At 47.0% G+C, this 22624-nt stretch overlaps 1 protein-coding gene across 5 annotated transcripts in view; it reads left to right on the forward strand.

Annotated features, from left to right (window-relative positions):
- The window catches only part of ARHGEF6 (Rac/Cdc42 guanine nucleotide exchange factor 6), a 37600-nt gene extending 15444 nt beyond the window's left edge, over positions 1-22156 (forward strand). For 2 of the 5 annotated variants that reach the window (XM_054289400.1, XM_054289401.1), the window contains exons 5-21: positions 518-588; positions 1590-1684; positions 2348-2443; positions 3280-3402; positions 4701-4839; positions 6708-6767; positions 8870-9016; positions 9877-9963; positions 10933-11011; positions 11889-12022; positions 12301-12426; positions 15141-15161; positions 15962-16055; positions 17164-17253; positions 17961-18060; positions 18874-18928; positions 19842-22156. In XM_054289400.1, the coding sequence (XP_054145375.1) occupies positions 518-588; positions 1590-1684; positions 2348-2443; positions 3280-3402; positions 4701-4839; positions 6708-6767; positions 8870-9016; positions 9877-9963; positions 10933-11011; positions 11889-12022; positions 12301-12426; positions 15141-15161; positions 15962-16055; positions 17164-17253; positions 17961-18060; positions 18874-18928; positions 19842-19982 (1658 nt within the window). In that variant the 3' untranslated portion in view covers positions 19983-22156. Of the gene's footprint in view, positions 1-517; positions 589-1589; positions 1685-2347; positions 2444-3279; positions 3403-4700; positions 4840-6707; positions 6768-8869; positions 9017-9876; positions 9964-10932; positions 11012-11888; positions 12023-12300; positions 12427-15140; positions 15162-15961; positions 16056-17163; positions 17254-17960; positions 18065-18873; positions 18933-19841 lie in introns of those variants that run through there. The other 3 variants (XM_054289397.1, XM_054289398.1, XM_054289399.1) reach the window with 3 other exon arrangements.
- The last annotated feature ends 468 nt before the right edge of the window (positions 22157-22624 follow it).

A 22624-nucleotide genomic window follows, 5' to 3' on the forward strand; every position in this document is an offset into this window, starting at 1 on the left:
ACATTGACAGATACTGGGCTGCTGCCAGGGATTTTGGAGCAAACCTGGATGTTGGTTGGTGTCGTGGTTTGACCGGAAATGGGACATCTGGGATTTGTTGTTTTTGCTGTGGTTACCAATGGGTGGTCGGATTTTAAGATGAGCACCTGGTTTGACCAGTGGGGCACTGGGTCCGCCTCTTGTTTATTCCCGGGTACCATCTCACAGCAGATGCCAGGGAGGGGGGAATTTTCATGGGGGCACTGGCATTGTGCCAGTGTCAAACCTGTCAAACCATAACAGTTGGGCAGAGGCTGCACAAAGCTTCTGGTGTGACTCGCTTGGCCACTGTCAGTGTCGTGCATGCCACTGGTTTTAATCTAGTTGTTTTTGAAATGGGGAAACAAACCCTGCAACTGAAGTTTTGTGGTCAGAGGGGTGAAGTTATATTTGCTGGATGTAATGTGGCAGTGTCTTTTCCTGATGGAATAATGATAGCTGTGCACTGTAATTTATTCATGGGGTTTTTTTTGTACAGATAAACCACTCTCTCCCAAAGCATTGAAAGGGCTAGAAAACACTCAGATGACAAAGAATTATTACCCTGTGGTAAGTTTTAAAGTTCTGATCATGCATTTTAATAAGTACCCTGTTATTAATCTTCTGAAGTAGCTCCTTCCCTTAAAAATCATTGATGCAATTTTAATACCTGGGGATGTGACTCTGTGTTTAAATTCAGCTGTTTCCATTCCCTTGATTCAAGGCCATTGAGACAATAAACCACAAATGGAAGTGGCTGCAAGGTGTCAGAAGTAGAGACTTGAAGTAGACAACTGAGATAATTAAGGAGAGGTTGCAGCTTTCAGATCAATGCTAGGGGAGAAGGCACAGTATTTCCTGTTGATAAAGATAGGGAGATAATGTCATGGTGGAAGCAAGCAAAATCAGGGCTCTGGCCCCTTTCTTGGGTTTGGCTGGAGATGTTACACCCCATGGTGCCTGTCCTAGGCCTCTGCCAGCAGCTGCACAGCTCATGGCCTGGCTTTGTAACTGGGCTTGGCTTTGAGATGCCTCATGTGAGCATCGCTGGCTCTCAGTGCTGGAGCTGAATCCTGCTCATCAGTATGTCTGAATATATATCAAGCAAAGCAAAGCAGAAGCAGTATGTCCAGGGAGCTGAAATCACCTCCACTGTCTCCAGAGCTTATCAACACTGAGAAACTGGAGTGCTGACTGGGAGGTGCAGGCACTGTGTTTGTCTGCTGTGCAGCCGGAGACAAACCAGCTGCTGAGAAGGATTAACAGCTCCAAATCCAGATCATTACATCCCTGAAGTGGCAAATGAGGTGTGCCCTGCTTGATCTGCCACAGAAGCCATCCTTGGTGCAGCCTTCAACACCTGCGTTCCAGGCCTCCCCAAGTTTGCAAAGTAAAATCTCAATATTTGACCACCAGGACTTCCCTGAGTGTTCTGGGTTCTGCATTAAGAAATGTAATTTCTGGACTTAAGATACACTTCCATGCTTTGCCAGACTTGGAAGCTGATGTCATGTTCTTTTGACTAGTTTGCTGGAACAAAGATCTTCTCAGCGCTCTGTCTCTCGCCCTAGGTGTTGCAAAATATTCTGGAAACAGAACGAGATTATGCAAAGGAACTACAGTCACTTCTGGGAACTTACTTAAGACCCCTCCAGTCTTGTGATAAGTAAGATAAAAGGGCATCTGAGATGGAGAGAACACTGTGGGAGCCTTGGGGTGTCATGGACAGAGGGCACGTGTTTAGACATTGTCCATTCAGGAGAGATGGGAGAGTTGTATTCTAAGGCCTCTGTATTTTGGTAACTTCTCCCTTCCCAAAATCTTCATGTGGGAAAATTTTTGTGCTCTCAGCCTTGTAGGCCTAAATGAGGGTGTTATGACTCTTAGGATGACAGAAGCAGGCACATTAGCTTTGGAAGCACCCAACCTCACTCAAGGAGCAAAGAAGCCCCTGCCTGTTGGACCTTCCTCCCATAGGGAAACCCATGGCATGAATCCCTGAAGACAAAACTCTCTGTCTGTGCACACACCTCCCTCGCCAGCTCTGGCTGCAATCCCATCTGTCTGTGTCTATTAGACAGCTAAAGATCTGACAAGATTAGTGGGATTAAGTGATTTAAATCCAATTAAGACAATCCTTGGCAGCAGACTCCTTCTCTAGGAGACTTTGGTCTGTAGTTCACAGACCATGAATTTTGCGTTCTGTCCGATGCTGTATCTGGGGAAGGAGAAATTTTTGTGTCTTTTTGGAAGGTCTGCTGATGAATAAAAATGGGGTGCTCCTGAGAGCAACTTCTCTTTGATGGTGACTGTGATGTGGCTCTTGTAGGCTCAGCACTGGGGACACAGCAGCATTGCTGGGAAACATGGAAGAAATCTCTGCTTTTCAGCAAACACTGAACCAAGCCTTGGAAGAAGTTGCAAAGTAAGTTTGTGTCATAGCACGGAGGTTGTTAAGCTTTTTAACTGTAGCTAAAAATAATAGAAAGGCATGTTCATTAATATTTCTCCTGACTGCTGTCTTAGACTTGTTAAATATAGAAGAAAATAACAGGACTGAGGAAAGGTTGCAGGCGGTGCTTTGGCAGGAGGAAAAGTAGAAGGAACTCTGAGATTGCTGGTGTTAAAGCATGTGCTGAATGAGTGTCACTAGAACTGACACAGAAGTCTGCCTAACCCAAAGATGCAGGCACATGCAGGGTGGGAGATCGGGCAGGCATGAAGATGGGAATTGCCAGGGAGCAAAGAGCAGATTATTAGAGGTGATAATTTCCTGCAGGGAAGCTGACAGACATAATTAGCCTTAGCTAAGGGCTGAAAAGAGATGGGGAACGACGGAATATTGAGAATATGTTCAGGCTGTGGCTTCTCCTTTTCTCCCTGTCTTTTCATATTTGTAGGCAGCCCAGAGTGGTACCCCCCCACCCTCACACTGCCCTTAGTTCCAGCACATCCTCATCCTCATCATCCCAGCTGTAGCTCTGCTGGTGAGACATATCAGGTTGAGTCACAGGTTGTCTGAGGCTGATAATGGGTTGTGATGCTCACTGTCTGCACCACAGGAACCCAGACCCACCTGAGGATCCCCCTCTTCCTCCTGCCCAGATGGCAGGTGTGGATATTTTGCTCAGTGCTGCAGTTATGAGGTGACCTGGGAATGTCCCTGAGCAGTGGGTAGCTCCTGGGCAGGTCCCTGAGAGTGCTGTAGCTGCAGGCTGCAGATCCAGAGGCTTAACACAGCTGGTGTGTTGGTGTCTGCAGGCTCCCTGAGAACCAGCAGCGTGTGGGAGGCTGTTTCATGAACCTGATGCCCCAGTTCCGCTCCCTGTACCTGACGTACTGTGCTAATCACCCTTCAGCAGTGAATGTCCTCACACAGCACAGGTAGGTGATGGAGAAGGAGATTCAGACTCCTTTAAAAAGTTAACTTTTGTTATTAATACTTGGCCTGGCATGGCCGTTGACCTATGTTGACAATAGGTCAATGCTATTTGCTGCTGCTGGGGCTTCGGGCTTTTCAGCAGGGCCTTTCAGCTTCAGCATGAAGACAGCTCACACTGCTCGTGTTCAGAGCTGATCTCACAGGTCCTTTTTTGCACAGGACTCCCACCTTGGGTCAAACAGGCAGCCTCAGCCTTGACAGTGGCATCTTCTGTGATTTTTACTTGCTAAACAACCCAAATGCTGTTTCAGGTCTACTGCTCAAGTGCTCACACACTGACAAATGGGAGAGTGTTCCCCTGTGGCACCACGGTGGGGAGCACATCACTGCAGAAAGCGAGAGTGGTCATCGAGTCACCCAGTTACCCAGTTTATTCACTGAGCTTCTATTCAACCAAATGGTTGATTTTCAGGGTCATTGGTAGAACACATTAATAACTTCTTTCTTCAACATGACCCACATGAGTAGACACCTGAATTTGTGTGATGTCCTGCTCAAGAGTGTGCCACGCCAAGATGCTACAACTGTGTCATCCCTAATATAGGTTAGCTGTCTTCCCTGCAATGATGGGAAAGCCAAATCCAAATGCATAGTGTTTAAGTCTTCCCATTCTGCAATGGGAACTCACGGTGTATTTACTTACCTGCTGAAAACCAGCTTTAATTCAGTGTAACAACATGCCCGGCTCCAGCAAATGACTCATTCATGTGATTCCTCAGTCTGACCCCTTTTCCTAAATCAACAAAAGAATCAGCTTTGGCAAATGTGCTGACACACAGAAGCCACGTTCTCTGGAGCAATGTACATGCAAACACCTGCATCACAGTTTCCAGCAGGGTCCCAGTGCATTGCTGCAGCCTCCTCCAGCACAACACTAGCCTGTGCATCCCCCTTCCCCCTCTCCCCATCCACCAGATACCTGCCCTTGTGCCACCTTGCTGTGCTGGGGGACCAGCTGCTGGCACCAATGTGCCCCAGAGCTGTGTATTCCAGCCCCTGTGGCCACACGACCTCTCCTACATCCTCTCCTGCTTTCCAGAGGAGAAAGGTCTTGCTTGGGTAGAAGCTCCCTGCCTGCTCCATGGAGTGGGTGGGTGGTGCTCAGAGGGGAGTTTGTGCTGCCTTTAGGAGGCCCAGCTCAGAGCAGAGCCCTGGCCATCAGGAGAGCATGGGCAAAACACAGCCCTCAGCTCTGAGAAACCTCCTTGTTGTGTTTTTTTTTTGTTGTCTCTTTTTATAGTGATGAGCTGGAGAAGTTCATGGAGAGCCAAGGTGCGGCCAGCCCAGGCATTCTCATCCTGACCACAAGCCTCAGCAAACCCTTCCTGAGGCTGGATAAATACGTGACACTGCTGCAGGAGCTGGAGCGGCACATGGAGGTGGGTGGGCTGCTGGGCAGGCTCTGCCTCTGGATGCTGCCAGAGCTGCTCCCTGGGCTCCAAGAGACACCTCTGCCTCTTGGTATTTGAGCATCATGTGGCTAAAAGTACTTACCACATCTCCAGGGAGATGTCCCATGTCCCCCAGACATTATTCACCTTTCAGATTAAAAGTGAGAAATGGTGGAAGAGTCTGAGGAATGTTGTGGAAGCACATTACCTGTTCTTCACTGCAGCCCGTCCTCAAAGACGGGCCATTTCCAGCACAAGTAAAAGCAGAGTCTAGGGACAGGCTACAGTTGCTGTTTATTTGCGCAGCCAAGAATAAATCTGTGGTTTTGTTATCATTTGATGAGATTCCTAAGCCTGGCCACTCACTCCCATGGCTCGCAGGCACATTCGCACCCCTTGCCCCAGGGTTGTGCTCCTGGGTGGAGGCAGATCTGCACAGACATGGATCTGGCCACCAGCACAGACACAGGGGTAGAGAGTGAGCCCCTGGGAGCAGGGAGAGCAGTCAAGGGCGCAGAGACTTCCTTGGCAAGAAGCAAGTGTGCTTCAGGGCATTTCTTGCCCCAGGGACTGTAGAGATCTCTGCTACTGGAGCTCTGCTACTCACTGCTGGTGCACTCCAGCTGCAGGAAGGCAAAACTCAGGGGTGGTGCAAGGGGCTGGAGAAAACAGAAGTAACAGTCTGTTTTTAAGCAAGTTTCCTTTTTCTCCTCATCCAGTTTTAATTACCAGTTAATTCAGCACATTTACCCCTGACATTTACCCATGACCTACAAGCAAGCCAAAGGATTAAATCTTCTATGCTTGAGCCAGGGATGTTCCTGCATAGGAGAGGGCATGAGAGCCTGCAGGGTGGGCACACTGCAGACCTACCTTTCCCTCTCACCTGGCTGAGCTGAGCTGCAGGGACTGAGCTGAGCCTGGCTCATGCCCGTGCAGGGATGATGTGCTCTTTGCAGGATTTGCATTGTGCTCTTTGCCTGCTCTTCGCAGGCGGCTCAGCAGCGGGTTTGGGGACACACATGTCACCTATTTGTCTTGGTTTCTAAGCTGAGCGTGGGAGTTTTGTTGCATGAATCAGTAGGCCTGAGGTTTAAACTGTGATGCTGCGGGAAGAGGATGGCTGTGTGCAGTGTAGATGTACACCACAGCATTCCCTGCACTGCTGCAGAGCTGCTGAGGGGGCAGGTGTGTTCAGGGCAGCCACTCGTCCCACACTGCAGATGAGCAGTGCCAGGCTGCCGGGGCAGGTCCATGACAACCTTGACACCTTATGATTTGCTTGGCATGAGGACTTGGTGATGAGGAGCTGGGCCTTAGATCCAGGAGAACATTCTGGGAGAGTACTAGCATACAGCTGGGGTCAGAGATAAGGGGCACCATTATGCTTTTACGTGGCCCAAGAGCTCTCTGCTTAGACATGCCCTCCCTTAAGGCCAGAGTTGAAGCCCCCTTGATGGTGGTGGGTTTCCACCCTTGATGGGCAGTGGCTGGAATATCTGGCACTGCAGTGGAAGTTTCCTTCCTGAAGGTGCGCCCTGCACCCCTGCCTGTTTTCATTGATTTTTCTTTGCAAGTCAGATTTGTTCTAAGTCCAGTCATACCTACTCTTGCTCTGGCCACTTCACACTCATTAAATCGGTATCAGTAAATTGCAGAGCTGCCTTTTGCCATGCCGTGTTGAAGTGGATGGTGGGGAAGGTACCTGGGAGACTTTGACCTCCTCCTGGATACCATGCTGCCTGTATCCTCAGCCCTGAGTGTAGTGGAACAGTGGGTGATGCTCAGGGTGGGTTAATGCTCAGGGCGGGTGCTGCTGCTGCTGACGGCTGAGGAATTTGCTCTTCCTTCACTAGGAGGCGCATGCAGATCATGAAGATGTTTTGAAAGCCATCACATCCTTCAAGTCCCTTGTGGTAGGTGGCAATTCTTAAAATAGAGTCCTCCATTTCAGGTCTGCTTTTCATGAAGAATGAGTCAAGCCTGACGTTTGTCTCCCCATTAGGAAAAAAGGTCTTTTGGAATGGAAAAGATGGGTTACAAAGAAACTTCATTTAACATTTCAAGCCTAGAGCTGCTCTCTGGCTGTGGCAAGTACATGCTGGCTCTATAGTGCCAGAGCAGAGATGGTGGATCTCCAAGTTTCTTTCTCCTCTATTACTGAAAGCCGTGTGTGCACCGTGGTGGCAGCAGGGTCCCTTTCATGTCCTGTTGCCTTCAATCTCTAATCATATTCCACCTGAAACTAGACCACTCCTTGCTCATTGAGTGAGAGGTTAGCACAGCTGTGACTGACCCAAGTGCTGGTGGCAACGGGAAATTTTGCTGAGGTTTGCTCCACAGGCATCAGGAGGCTTGGACCACATTTCAGTAATTTGTGGCTCCAGGTGGTAATTTGTGGCCATCGGTGGGGAACAGAGAGAATGGGTGAGTCAGAGATAACAAACCCATTTCTGTGAACTCTGTAGCCTGCACCCCTCAAAGTCCTGCTGCACTGAGATGAAATAGAAGGGGAAAAGCCATCCATATGCACAAGGGTTTTACCTGGAAAAGCTTTTTATGGAAAAAAACTCTAGTCTCTCTTGCTTTGTAGCCACAGAGGACCTTTCACTATAATCACTCCAGATATGGTCCAGCTTCCTTCCTTTAGCATAACAGATGTCACCTGTTTGTGACAAATGCAAGTGTTTAACAGTGCAGATAAAAGATGGAGAGGAGAAGGTTCATAGAAAACAGGAAAGGGCGATCGTGTTACATTTACTTAGAAACTCAGAACCCTTTCCATTTATTCTGGAAGCTGATAGGGGAATAACTCATTTAAATTACAAGGTGTCATTAATCTTTAGGAAATCTCGTAAGCGCTGGATGGTTTTACTTGAAATGTGTACTTGGGTGATGAGTAATTTAATGTCATTATGACACAACTAAAGAGGTTCGGTGTGAATTTGAGGTTAGACGGGCAGAGATGCCCCTTGTGATGGGCACGCGGTCCTGTTACAGGACCAGGAAGGCTCCCAGGCAAAGGCAGGGAGGGACCAAGGAGCTGCTGTGAGTCACAGTGGTGCCTCTGCAGAGACTGTGATGCACTCCTGGGGATTTTATTTGGAGTTTTATCCTGGGAACGTTGGATTCGGACACTTGGGGAGCCATCAAAACATACGATAGTTGTAGAACCAGAGTAAACCCCAGTTTGGTTCAAATGTGTGTGGTTTCAATCTAGACCCAGTGCAGCCTCTCTCTTTGCAGAGCTGGATAGTCAGTGAATTGGAAAGGAGGAAAATCTCTGTCAGATAAAGGGGTTTGGAAAAACCAAGCAGTTGGTGAAAATAGCCTTGGTTTACCTTTGCAACAGTTTTCCCCATTGGCAGAGAGGTTAGTTAAAGAAAGTATTGCTTGGATTTGCAGGACTCTGTTCAGTCAGCATTGTCCTCTCTTGCTGAGAGCTGATGAGATACTGGTCACTCCCTGAAGCTTCTCCAGTCCCCAGCTGCCCAGCACTGGTGCAGTCTTTTCAATAACAGCACTTTCAGAAGAGTCTTTTTTGTGCTAATCTACAGCACCACCTAGTCCTGTTTTTGGGTTCCCAGATTTTGGTTGGAAAATATCCACCCATCTGACTTGTTGGGGACCTTGCAGTGCTACAAGTTCAACTCTGCTGTTTGGACAAAACCGGCAAAATCCCTCTAAGCAATAGCAAAATTAGAGACATTTAACTGTGCAGCTGTCTTGGTTTGGAAATTGTGACCCTGAACTCTTAGAGGTGGGGCTGGTTTGGAAAGAAAAGTTTGCTCAGAGCAGTTTGCAATTTCCTTGACATTTGAATGTAATCATTACTTCATAAATCACTGGGATGTGATTTTTTAACAGACTTCATGTAATGGAGCCAAAATAGGCTTTTCTGATCCCTGACATGACCATCTCTGAGCCCACAGGGCTGTGTGAGTTGTTGCTGGTGAAACTGGGATGGTTTGGGTTGGCTTCTGCCCTTCGGCTAACTAAGCTCTGCTGTGATTCCCAGTCACAATGCCAGGAGTTGAGGAAGAGGAAACAACTTGAGCTGCAAATCCTTTCTGAATCCATCCAGCGCTGGGAAGGAGAGGACATAAAAATGATGGGAAATGTCATCTACATGTCCCAGGTTATGGTGCAGACTGGGGGAAGTGAGGTGAGTGTGGTGATGTTCTGCTGGCTGTAGACTTCATGTCTGAATACCCACTTGCTCCCAGGGTAAGTGATATGAGGTGGTAGTTACTCTCCTTCCAAGCCACAAACTGATGACAAATAATGCTGGTAAATAATTTTACCTTGGGAAGACCTGTGCAATGGGACTGTGCATGTCTTTGGAGTGAATCAGGCACCCTATAGGCTTAGTTTCAGGCCTTTGGTGACCCACTTTTCATGAGAAGAAGTATCTCGGTGTCATATAGCGCAATAATTTCCCTCTTTCTCCCCTGTGACTTACTCTGAGTAATGAGAGTGACTAGAAAATGTGCTATGTGCATCACAGGGGCTGCTCTGACACCCCATCCCAGAGCTGACTGTGTTTTGGAAGCAACTGGAGTGATTCTTGTCCTACTAGTCCTAATGCATCGCACCAGTGCCTGACACAGACCTTCCACAGTGGTGCTACAGCCATGTGTGCTGCATGCTCAGTGTGGGAAAGTACCTGTTAGCACTGAATTTTTGCTGTTACAGTTTTTCCCTGGGAAGGGAAGACCTGTAAAACAAACCCATACAGTATCCAGTCCCAAAAGTCTTTCTTGTTTGGGATGTGAGATGCTGGGGAACATAAGGCCTTCTGAGGCACTCTGCAATGATTGGAAGAGGATTAGCAGGATGCAGACAAAAATCTCTGCAGGGAAAATTGGTACATAAATGAGATGCTGTAAAGAAAAAAAAGCCAGAATGGTTGGTTTGGGGGTGATCTCACAGGCTGTGATTCCAGCTGCAACAGGTTCAGTTTGCTAGAGGCAGGTGCTTGTGATGCATTGCAGACTGGACTAACTTAAATTCTTATCCCCCCAGGAGAAAGAGGAGCGGTATTTCTTGTTATTTTCTAATGTTTTGCTGATGCTGTCTGCAAGCCCACGGATGAGTGGGTTCATCTATCAGGTAGGCCTGCTTAGTTTGAAGTTGCAAGGCGTTCGGTGTAAAAGTGCAAAACAGATAGTTCTTATCAAATTTGAGTCCTCTGCATCCTTGGAACTCTCTGTTGTGATGCAAACACCCCAGGCTGGGAACCAGGGCTTGGCTTTACCATGTGCCAGGGTAGTCAATGCCTTTGTCCTGATCTTTGGTTAAGCAGCATTTGGTAAGTGAATGCTGTGAAATTAAAAAAAAAAAACAAAACCCCTCAAAACCTGCTGCTCTGCCTGCTGTTTTTGAGAGTAGGGTCTGTGTCTGAGGTGTCCTGATCCAGCTGTAGAGTTTCGACCAGCCAGCTGGCTCTCAGTTTTGTGCCATCTCTGGAAAATACTTATAAAGCCCACTGCAGAGTGCATGAAAATTCCAGTCCATGAGGTACTACTACGTACAACTCTGCATTTCTTGTGTTTTACCATTTTACATACCCTCCAATGGCTGTTGAGAGCTTGGCTTTTCTCCAGCTATCTGAAACCATCAATACTGCCAGGAAAAGGATGCTCTTGTTTTGATGTGACATTTGTCATAGCAAAGAAGATGAGAAAGATTTGGGAAATATTTGGCTGGGTTTTCTGGCTTGACCCACTGGTGGGAGTAAGGTGAGCAGGCAGTTCAGCATGCAAATCAGAGGGATGGGGAAGGCTTTCAGAAAAAGCCAGGGGAAATTGATCCTTCTGACTTGACTGTTAAAAAGGTTTGCGCTGAATGAAGGGAAAGGGTGGCAGATGAGCCAGGGATGACTCAGTTGTCATGGGAGCCTCACTCTGGGGTTTGACCTAGTTGTGCAGGGAAATCTAGTTCCATACATTAAAGGAGACTCTTCATGCAGTCCGAAGCCTTCACAAATTAATTTTAAATGGCAATTTCCAAAGAGAAAGGAATCAGTAGAAACAAGCAGAACAACACCTGCTGGCACTGACTGCTCTTCAATTCTCCCAGGGAAAGCTGCCTTTGACAGGAATGATGCTGACAAAGCTGGAAGATGCCGAAGGGAATGAGCACATGTTTGAAATCACAGGTCAGTGGGGCCCTCTGCCTGGGGCAGTCCTCCCAGCGCGAGCGAGAGTTGCCACTGGAAGTACTGGTCCGCCTCCCACTAACCCCCTGCCATGATCTTTCTCCTGCTCTTTTACCGTGTGTTGTCTGAGTTTCTGAGCAACTCTGTCCTGCTTGAGGCAGTCTTCTCCAAGTGCCCTGGAGCTCTGCCTCTGGCTGCCTTTGGAGACCACAGTGCTTTGTATGGGACAAATCTCTCGCCCCAGTAGCACTGCTCTGCGCTGGTGCGCCCTGTCTGCATCCAGTAGCCATGCCTTGTAGCTCTGAGTACCTCATTTATTGACAGATACCTGGTTCTGGTCATGAGGGAGCTTTCATCCTATTTCCCCATTCAGTGTATCTCATTGCTTGTAGGTATACGCAGGTCATTTCAGCCTCAGTGCCTGGGCTGCAGTGCAGCTGTTTGTGCTGGTGGTATTTAGTGCCAGGATCCTGTTCATCACGAAAGTATTGTGCTTAATGACCTTCAACATTAAATAATCCTCACACATTCATCTTACTTGTTCCCTTAGCATTTCTTGCAGCTCCCACACTGTCAGTGGTTGCCTGGAGCAGCATGGGCAGTCCCATCATCATTGTAGATGAGATGCTTAGGGATGTGGTTTAGTGGTGCACCTTGCAGTGCTGGTTTAATGGTTGGACTTGATGATCTTAGATGTCTTTTCCAAACTTAATGATTCTTAATGATTAATGCTTCTATCTTTGCCCTAACCTTTTTGGAGCCACTGGACTGTGCAAACTGAGGAGCCGTTTCCTGCTGTGCTGAGCTGATCTCACCCTGTGTTTCCTCCTGAGTCTCTACCACTTGCTAAGGACAGTTATTTAACCCTCTGCCACAGGGAACATGATGGAGCGGATCACTGTGTCCTGCAGCACCAGCCAGGACTTGCACGAATGGCTTGACCACTTGCAAAGGCTGACCAAAGGGACATGCAGCACCGTCTCCAAAACACAGTCCTGGAGTCCTCATTCAGTAAGTGTCACCTCCTGGCCTCTGCTGCCCGGGTTCCTCACTGCTGCCTCAGCTCTCTGTTTCAGCAGCACCCTGACTCTGAGGTAACACACAGCTGTAAGACACATCCTGCCTTTTGCTGTGTAACCATGTTGTGCTTGTACCATTTTACATGTATCCTGCCCTATTTTTGTTGCAACTTAGGTGTCGCAGTATCTTAACGCCTGTCCATCCCCCTCCACTTCTCTCCCTTGTCTGGTGGTTAACAGTCTTGGTTTGCTTCTCATCTATTTTCTCAGACATTTAGTTCAGCTGGGCAGATCCGTGGGCCTCTGGAACCCCCCAAAATCCTCAAGCCCTGGAGCTTGAGCTGCCTCCGTCCTGCTCCTCCACTCAGACCTTCAGCAGCACTGAGTTACAAAGAGGTAATAATCCCACCTCCCTATCCAGGACCCTGATTTCACACAGTCCCTAGACCTTGTGTACAGGTTTCGTATCCCAGAGCAGGGACACAGAAATGTAGGTTCTTGGGGATGTTGAGAGAAATTACTCTGCCTCTTTGGCCCTAGTCCTGTGATGGATGTAGGTCGCTGTCCTGGGCTTTGTGCTACATGGGACTCATGAGTACCTGTGTGTGCAGGCTGGATGTTAGCTGTTGGCTGCCATAGCCAGCACTCTCAGCCGCTGGATTTCACCAGTCCCACATCTGGGTGTCCCATTGAGCCCTGTTTTTTGGAAGCGCCATGGTGCAGCTGCCTTCTCTCCTCCTTCCTGCCCTGGTCTGAGATGTGGACAGGGGCCTGCTCCCTGCTGGAATGTGTTCCAGCTCCAGCTGTGGCAGCAGCTCAGTGGTTCAGGATTGAGAAGCGATAGTGCACCATGAGGAAGAGGCAAAATGCCTGGCCATGCTTCTTGTGTCTTCCACCCTGTTTTGGTGGCTGGAGCAGGGCGTGGGGCTTGACCCTCCTTTGCCACCCACCAAGTGTTACACAGCAAGGTCCTGCTGGGAGGCAGCAGCCGAGGGATTGCTTCATCTGCAGGAATCCCAGCCTGGGAGCTGGGAGTTGGTGTGGGAAAACCCAAAATACAGCCTAGTGCTGTTGTCACCCTGCAGCACAACTGTAGTGCTCTCCTTCCCTTCCTCATGTTAAATTTTTGGAATTACTCACCAGTATCTCAGGTAACGTTCCTCTTAGGGAGTGAGCACTCTGGGTCTGAGTCAGCTGCCTTTCTTGGTACAGCAGCCCTGGGAGTGTTTCTGCCCCAGTGGGAATGGGGACAGGGAGGGGGCTTGGATCCCCTCAGCCCTCCCAGCACTTAGGGATGGACAGTCTGGCAGCTGGCACAACTGTGGGTCTGCTGCTCCAGGTAGAGGTTTTGTGTAGCCTCATTGCATCTTGTTGCATTTATTTCTTAGAATTTGTCAAGTAACACATTTCAGTTTGGGAATTAAATTGGTTAAATACTAACTGAGCAGACTGAAAATGACCCATAATCTTTGCATGTTCCAAATTCCTAATGGAGGCTAAACCCTTTCTTGCTTGTGTGGTCAATTAAAAATATTGGCTTGAGGTAAAAGATAAATTTTTCTCTGAGAAAAATGACAGTTTGATGGATACAATACCATGGTCCTTTGCAGTTTCTTGTCCCCTGCCACTCATAGCAGGAATTAAACTCTCTGTGTCGAAAGCAGGGGAGAGGTTTTTGCCACAGGGGCCCATCCCACAGTGAATCCCAAGGGATAGAATGCTGGATGGTATCCTGAAAAATGCCATAGGACCAAAAAATGTGGCTTCTGTGGGAACAAGCTGTGCTGACCATGTCAGTAGAAACCCAAAGGCCAACGTGTCCAGCAGAGTTGGGCAGGCATGGCCTGGTACTCAGTCCTGCCTGAGCCTGGGGAGAGACTCATGGACACAAACCTGTGATGACAGATGGGGAATAAGTTTGGTTGCTGGCCCAAGCAGATCCACATCTGTCTCATGTCTTCCTCTGGGATGCTTAATCCCTAAACAGAATCCCTATTTCACTGTATTTTAGGTTTTTTAATTTAAAGCTGAGCACAAAATAAGCAATGCTGACAGCTCCATGCAAGCACCTTCCTATAATGAAGATATAATGAAGGAATACAAATTTCAAAGGTTATTTGCAGTGAAATGAGTGCGACAGTTTGATTAAATGAGCTGAGATTTTTAGACATCCAGTGTTACTTTATTTGTCTTCTCATAGCGTAAGATAGGATGGCATAGTCTTGTACACTTCCTTGTACCCAGCTCAGGAAACCTCAGACCCTGCTTGTGTATGGCACCTCGCTCTTGTTATTTCCATTGAAATTGGGTATTTTTCCTGTTCTGTTTCCAGTAATCATTTGAAATTACAGAACAGGTAAGTTCTGTGGGTGTCTGGATTCAGTTTAGCAAAGGGAAAATTATTTATAGATAATTTCTTCTACTACTTTTTTTTTTTTTTTACCTGACTGCTTTCCATTAGGTGAAGACTTTATAACATCAGGGTTCAGGACTTTGCTGGGCAGACCTCGTGGCCCCCTGGTTCAAGCATCCCAGGGATGGGACCCAGGGATGGAATCCTCCACGGGATGTGCAGGGAGCTCCCTGTCCCTGCCAGTGAAGCAGGGAGGTGTTGCACTGCTGGTGCCTGACATGGTCAGGTCTTCTGTCAGGATGGAAGGTCCCCTTTGAGAAGATGAAGTCCCAGGAGATTGTCCCCAGGGTGGGCAGAGTGTCCTGACATCCTGACTAGGCTGGGTTGAGGCCCTTGGAGTTGGTGTTGAGGGCAGGCCCTGAGCGCTTCCTGGCACTTGGGGCTCCTGCGGTCCTAAGCACCAGTTTAGGCAACCAACATCTACAGACACCCACTACTAACCAAGAAAGCATGTTCTCTGTGTTTAGAGTGTATTAATGCCCAGTCATCCTGTGTCTCACATGTAAATTTTCAGTTTTGCATGACACGGTGCTCCTTTGCATGTTGATAGTGCTTTAAAACCAGGACAGAGGGGATGCTGCATTAATCTCAGGACTAACACTGAAATGTGGTTTAGAATTGTGGATTTAATTGACTTGGTGATAAAAATCATCAGTCTCTCACACTCATCTTCTCTTTCTTTGCATATTCATTGTAGAGGATGTCTTATATCTTAAAGGTAAGGGTAGATACATCTCTTTGGCTCGTCGTGGCACAGAATGCTTGTTTCTGTTAATGCTTCTTGTGCTTGCATGACCCTAATTTTGCCTCGTTGTATTTGTAAGTTATTGTCAGAGTCAGTAGCAGCTGGCAAATATATTTTAAGATAACTCTCAGAAAGGATTTAGTGTTATGGTACTTAAACCTCCTGGCATGCCGCTTCTCCTTTAAATCCCTATCGCATGTAACCTACTAATACTCCAATTCTTTCCAAATCAGCAAGGCTTTTAACTGAGTGAAGGAGATAAAAACTTGTGTTTCTTACTCATGGAGTCATAGCAAACACTAACTTTATGTGCGTTTGTTCTCTTCTCTGTGTATATTTGTGTATGGGATTTATACTCTCAAACTGTGGGCATTTAGAAGCAGAGCTATTTGCCAACTCTTTTATATTAATAATTAAGTCAATGGAATAAGCAACATTTTAGGGTTTTCTAGCACAGACCACAGAGTTTGTAAGCAACTAAAATTGCTATGAATGTATTTGAATTCTTTGGCTAAAGGATTTTAGAGAAGAGCTGCATTTAGTAGAGGAGCCTGTCCTGACCCAAACCTGCAGGTGCAATTCCCACTGCTGTTCCAGGGAGCAGTGGGTACATATGAAGGGAAAAAACTATAATTTTCCCCATCTTTGTCACTGTCTGCTTTGTAGCTTTCTAAAGTGTTGTGTGTAGCATGGGTAGCTGCATCCATCTGTGCTGTTCCACTGTTCCAACTGCCTTTGGTTCTGGTTAAACACAAGAGTCTATTTCTCTGTAGGATTCTAGCAAAAGTCCAAAAACAATGAAGAAGTTTCTTCCAAAAAGGAAAACTGAGAGAAAACCATCTGATGAAGAGTTTGTTATTCGGAAAAGTAAGTGTTGCCCAGAGATGCTTTGGCTGCCCCATCCCTGGAAGTGTTCAAGGCCAGGTTGGATGGGGCTTGGAGCAATGTGGTCGAGTGGAAAGTGTCCCTGCCCATGGCAGAGACTGGGACTAGATGATCTTTAACCCCAACCATTCTGTGATGCTATTTTTATTTCATTTCTGGAGATTTCTGTGTTTTCAGTGATCTCCATGGGACGTTGAAAACACCCTTTCTTGCAGTGCAGGATGTGACAGGATGCTCTCACTCTGAGCCTACATGCTCCTGAGCATGGGAGACTTGTGGAAGTGCACGGGTCCTCAGCCTCTGACAGAGTTCTCCTCCCCTCCCAGTTAGACATGCCACCACCCTCTTTGTGATTGCTAGCACAAGGTCATGGGTTGTGGGTGGTCTTATTCTGAGTATGAAGCCAAGGAACTACTTCCAGGTAGTTAAAAATTGCATTAAACTGCACATCAAGAGTCACCAAAATATGTCTGACAGCTGGGACAAACCCTTACCTGGCCTTGCCAGCATGTCCTAGAACAGTGTCCATGGGGAATTAGGAAACAAAAAGGTCCCCATCCCAACAGGGATGTTCACCTACAAAGAGGGGTGTCCTGAGAACTCCCTAGAGCCCACTTGGGGCACACCCTAGTGGCTTTACACAAAAGGCCGTGATCACCGTGGTCAAGCCATGGTCATGCTGCCGTGCACAGCTCCAGGATCAGCTCTCTCCCTTGAGAAGATGGCACTGAGCGGAGGCTGGAAATTAACACTTCATGTTTCCAAGTCCTGCTCTGGTGCTGCTGTACCAGAACTCCCACACTAGGGTTGCTTTGCCAGCCCATCTCCTGGTGCTGCCTGCACCCAAAGTAGGGCATCACCGCCTGAGCTTTGCCAAGATGAGCAGCTAGAGATAAGTTTTCACACCATTTGTTCATGGTACTTGATGCCAGAAAATGTAAAGGACCACAAAACAGATTGGCCAAAGTCCCAGAGGCAGTAAGGCAAAGAAACATCATGATCTCTTAAGGGGCTTGGGAGCAAAGACTGGGAGAGACAAGGCCAGAGTAGCTTGGTTTTTGTGCATGTTATTGTTTGCAATGTTTTACAGGTACTGCTGCGCTGGAGGAGGATGCTCAGATCCTGAAGGTGATTGAGGCATACTGTACTGGGGCAGGCTTCCAGCAAGCTCTCGGCTCAGGTGGGCACACAAACACATTATTTAGCTCCTACTCTGCCCACAACACCGATAACCCCTTTGGGAAAAAAAGATGTTGCCTCATACAGCAACGAGACTCGTGCTAGGAAACTGTAGTGTTCAATCTTTGAGATAAGGAAGCTTTATCTGCCTAGTGGTTTAGTTGACATTGTTTTTCTCCTAAACACAGAGAATGAAGCAGGTAGGAGGGCAGATGAGACACTGCAATTTCACCAGTGATTACCTGATGATAATCTCAGGTTGCTTATAGCTTTAGAAAGGAAGCATGAGTATTATCTCTCAATCAGCTGTGTGTTTAAGAACAACCTGCTTTATAAGAACCCATCTAACATTTTCACCTCTGGAAATATAACTATTTATCATTGCTGGTGAGATGCCAGCCAGTTAAATCTCTGAAATTTCAAATAATGGTACATATAAAAAAGGGAGGCCATGGTTCTTTGGGGAGCTCTTGACCCTATTCAGATGGTTTCAATTATAAGTCATGATGTAACTTTAGATGCAGTAAGTACTCTTGAAAATTTTCCAGTTGCTGCTGTAGCTCTGGGCTAGTGGGATGTAGCTGACATCTCCAGTCTGCCCCAGGCTGATGGTGGAGCAGGAAGAATGAGAGCTTCTGTCTCTGATGCAGCATGGGCACCAGGGAAGATTACCCCTTTTTCTCCCTCATGAATATTTCTTGTACACAGGCTCCCGTAAAGACTCCATCCCCCAAGTCCTTCTTCCTGAGGAAGAGAAAATCATCATAGAGGAGACACGAAGCAATGGCCAGACGGTCACAGAGGAAAAGTGAGTGTGACTGCTCTCCACTTGCACATAGATCCCTATGTCACTTTTTGGAATGATGCCCTCTCCTTCTGTGCCTCCACAGAGGAGCAGGCCTGGTGTCATTGACTGCTGCCTTAGTTCTAGCAAAGAGCCACCAGACAATTTCAGCGGCTACTTTGTCCCTTTTAAGGACAGGGCCACCCTTCCAGCTGTCCTGACATGGCTGTATTCCTCTGGCAGTCTGGATCCCCATTTTATGGCTTATCCAGATGTAGGATAATGGGGTCAGTGAGGACAGAACCAAACAAGTGGCTCTAATTTTTTAAACTACTGATGTACTGAGCTGTTGCTGCCCCTTGGGAGCCTGCCTGGCATGTACCTGTGAGGGCTCCCAGCCTGTTCTGTAACTTGCACATCTGGGTGACTGTGTTGAGCCTCTCCCTTTCCAAGCCAGTCAGTGTGTTCCTTTCACATTTGATTTTTTGCAGCACAGCCTCAAGGAATCAAGGCTGCTTTACAAAAGATACTCAGGCATTTCTACCTTTAAAGTAATTGTTATTTATTGCCGTAGCATAAACAAGGAAGCTAAAGCCACAGACCTTTGCTGATGACTCAAAGCAGAACAAGGTAGCAAGGTTTGAGAAGAGAGCCCTGAGTTTTGGACCAGTGGCATATAAATGCTCCTAGGCTGTGTTTCCAGAGTCCCCTCCCAGGCAGCAGCCTGATGCTTGGGAGGCAGAATCTGGCTGCAACTTTCCTGTCAGCACCTCCCATGCTATCACTGTTTTCCTGCACACCAACTCTAATTTATTTTTTCTTTAATTTATTTTTCAGAAGCCTTGTTGATACAGTTTATGCACTGAAAGATGAAGTCAAAGAGCTGAAGCAGGTAATTTGGGTGGGATTGTTTGTGCTGGGAGTTGAGTGACAGCCAACCAATCTGTGCCGGATCATTTTCAGCTGGTCGGTGCCAGGAAAAGTCTTGCTGATGCTGGTCCAATCCTGCAAATTCCTAAAGGAGCACTAGTGTTTTTCTGGTTTACCTTCCTGAATCACAGAATCATAGAATCTTTAAGGTTGGAAAAGACCTCTGGGATCATGGAGTCCAACCATCAACCCAGCACCACCACTATGTTCACCACTAAAGCATGTCCTGAAGTGCCATACCTACACATTCTGTGAACACTCTCAGGAATGGTGACTCTACTACTTCCCTGGGCAGACTGTTCCAGTGTTTGTCAACCCCTTCCATGAAGAAGCTTTTCCTAATATCCAACATAAACCTTCCCTGCTGCAGCTGGAGACCACTTCCTCTCATCCTCCATGCTTGAGTGCTAGAGAAAGCAAGAGGGAAGGAGGAGCTGGTCTTTGTGGTAACATGAAAAACTTTCCCCCTATTCCAGAAGCTCTTTCAACTTGACCATTCATTTTATAGGGGTCTGGTGGACACTGGTTCTTATAGACTCAAAGGAAATATGTCTTCTTCCCTCCAGTCCCAAGTCTGGAGGTGGGAGAAACCATCAGAGGGGAAAAGGGTTCTTCAACCCAAGATAAAATTAGGCTTCAGGGAGGATGTTTCTGTCTGCCCAAAGTCAGGGAACGTCTGTGCAGGTCTGTGAGGTAGTAAGACTCTGTTTGGGTTACTCATGGTCTGATCCACTTACGTTCTTCATCCTCACAAACTCCTATCAAATGTCTCTGTTTTTTCATCACCTCTGAGGCATCAGATGCATGGAAGTACCTCATTGCAAAAAGTGCATGGGCGTAACTGCATCTTTATTCCTTTGGTTTTCACCTTGTAGGAAAACAAAAGGATGAAACAGTGTTTGGAGGAAGAGCTTAAATCCAGGAAGGACTTGGAGAAGCTGGTGAGAAGGCTGCTGAAACAGACAGATGAGTGTGGCAGGGAGGACACCGGGCGCAAGTCATCCCTGATCGCTTGAATTCATGGAGAAGCTGCTGGCAGTGGTGTGTGACCTCAGGTGTATTTTTGGGAAGTGGAACTGGATCCTTTGCCTCTTCTTGCTCCTTATTTTGTTGGTTTGGGGTATTTTGTTACCAAAAAAAAAAAACAACAAAAAAGTCATAGAGAAAAAATAGTTTTCCATCCAGTAGGGAAATAAAGCAGAAACAATCAATCACAACTGAACCAGTAAGCAAGCAGTCCATGATTCACAATTCATCTGCAGCAACTAATACCTCATTGTACCTGCTACTGGGAGCAAATACAAACTCTGCTAGTGATTATTGCTCACAAAGGCTTGGGCAGCATTTTCCTAGAAGAAGCTTAAGCACTTTTTAATACTTTCATTCTTTCCAAAAGCACCAGTACCTATTTATTGAATGAAAACATTACTGAGGTGGTATTGAGCAGAAACCAAAAAAGCACCATGCTTCTCTTTTCAGATAATCACAACTGGGGAAGCTTTTCCCATCCGTCTTCTTTTCCCCCATTAGTTGACTGTAGCGAACTAGAGCCCAGCAATACTGTGGTTCCTGTGTGGCCTTGATACTGATTAAAATGTGCAATTAACATGAAGATGTTTGAACTCCTTGGGGGAAATCAGATCTGGAGCACCTGTCAGAGCGCATAGGAAGGTATTTTGCACAGTGCTGCCTCCTTACAGCTCGTGATTAGCACAACAGGTAACTGCTGTTCTGCCCCCATTCCTTTTCTTATGCATGATGTAGAATTCCTGCCCCCTGCTTTATTTTCACATTGAGTGTCCAGGTAGCCTAGGAGATGATAATTTTGCTGTGCTTCCTCTTGCAGGATGTGCTTTTCTCCATATGAAATGTAAACACTGCTTGACAAAAAAAGCAACCCTAAATGTGCTGGTCCCCTGCTCCCTTCTGCCCACTTCATGCTTTTCATCGCTCCTTCCCAAAGGGTGGGAATGTTGCCAGTGGCCACTTCTCCCCACATCGCCCCACAGGGACTTTCTGCTAGGGAAAAGGAACTTTCTCTTGAGATAGGGAAGATATTTATGCTTTGACAAAAGCTGGAACGCTCCTGAGGCAAGGATGTGCAACACCAGGTCCCTGCACAGCTCCTTGAACACAGCATACAGGCAACATGCGTATGTATCAGCTCTCCTTATCTTATTTGGTGTTATACCCTAGTTTAGAAATGGTGTTTTCCTTCCTTCCTTCCTTAACAGTATTATAAAAATAACCTTCTGTTAATTATGTCTTATTTACAGGGCAGCATGGTCCCAGGGTGTGCAGAGGCACCACAGGTCATTACAGTCACACCATTATGTTGGTTGTGAAGGACATAACACAGGCAATAATTACAACTCTCTCCTTGCCATTAAAATTCAGCCAGGACATTGCAAATGGTGTTTTGGGAGATACAGACTCCAGAACATCTCAAGGAGTGTAATAAGAAACCCTCTTTAAAGAGTTTCTAGAGAAAATTCTATTTCTAGAGCAAAACAGAGGTCTGGTTACATTTGCCATCACCAGAGCATCCCAGCCAGATAGCAGCTCCCCACATCCCTCCCTGGGCACACAGCTGAGTGATTTGGTCAGCAGTCGAGCCCTGCTGTGCTTGTGAATTGTTTTCCAGGAGTAGGACCTTTGCTGCACTTGGTGCTGCTCAGGGAGGCCGTGCCCAGACCCCTTGGCACTGCCTGGCCCTGCTGCCTGCTCCAAGCTGGCCTGGGCACCGGGCTGCTGACATGCAGAGCAAACCAAGGGAGAGGGTGGAAATGTGTCCTCGCTGCCCCCAGGCTCAGTTGAAACCCGTGCTATGTACATATGCATGTTTGTGAGATGTAATGTGATGGAGGGCACACTGGGACTTTTTGGATCAAGCGTTTGTCAAGAGCTAGAAGCCAAAAAAAGACAAGAAAATAAAATAAAAAGGAAAAGAAGCCATGCCAGATGGACAGCAATGTTTCCATATTTACTTTGTTTACAGTGCTTTGTAAATAGGTTCCAGTGAGTCTGTCTTTAGATGGATGTTGTGTCAGCTGCCTTCCAGTGTATCTTTGTCATGTCGGTTTATTTACTGTAAACTACTTATGCAAGTTCAACTTTTCTAACATGTTTTTATTTTGAACAGTTTTTTAATTGACATTTTCAACAAATAAAGGATAAAAGTCACTTCTTAGCCCTTGGAGCTGCTTCCTGTGTTTCTGCCATGAAAGCAAAGCCAGTGCTTGCTCTGGGCATCACTGATTTCCTCAAAATGCCATGGCAGCATCATACATCTCTCATTTACTGGTAGGAATGCTGGTGTGAAAGGTGATGCTGGCACTTGGACTGTTGCTCCCATCGTCATCCATATCTGCAATAGGCCAAGAGCACCTGATCCCAGGGCAAGAGATGCATTTCCATCCCTCAGGCCCCACGTGCACTCTGTTCACAAGGATGCTTTATGGAAAACAGACTGCTCTGCTGCACCAGGCACTTGCTGTAGATAAGTGACTTCCTGCCTGTTTGAGATTTTATTTTTTTTAGTTAGTGTGTGTTTTTTTCTGGCAATTAGGTGTGGTGACAGGATTTCCTTTGGTCTGCCACCACTTGGACAAGACGTCTCCTGCAGGCTGGGAGTTTTTTAACTCTTTGGTGGAGATGT

Source organism: Melozone crissalis, unplaced genomic scaffold (assembly GCF_028551555.1).
Source record: "Melozone crissalis strain CALT ecotype California unplaced genomic scaffold, PUWL_Pcris_2 ptg000068l_1, whole genome shotgun sequence".
Classification (NCBI taxonomy): domain Eukaryota; kingdom Metazoa; phylum Chordata; class Aves; order Passeriformes; family Passerellidae; genus Melozone; species Melozone crissalis.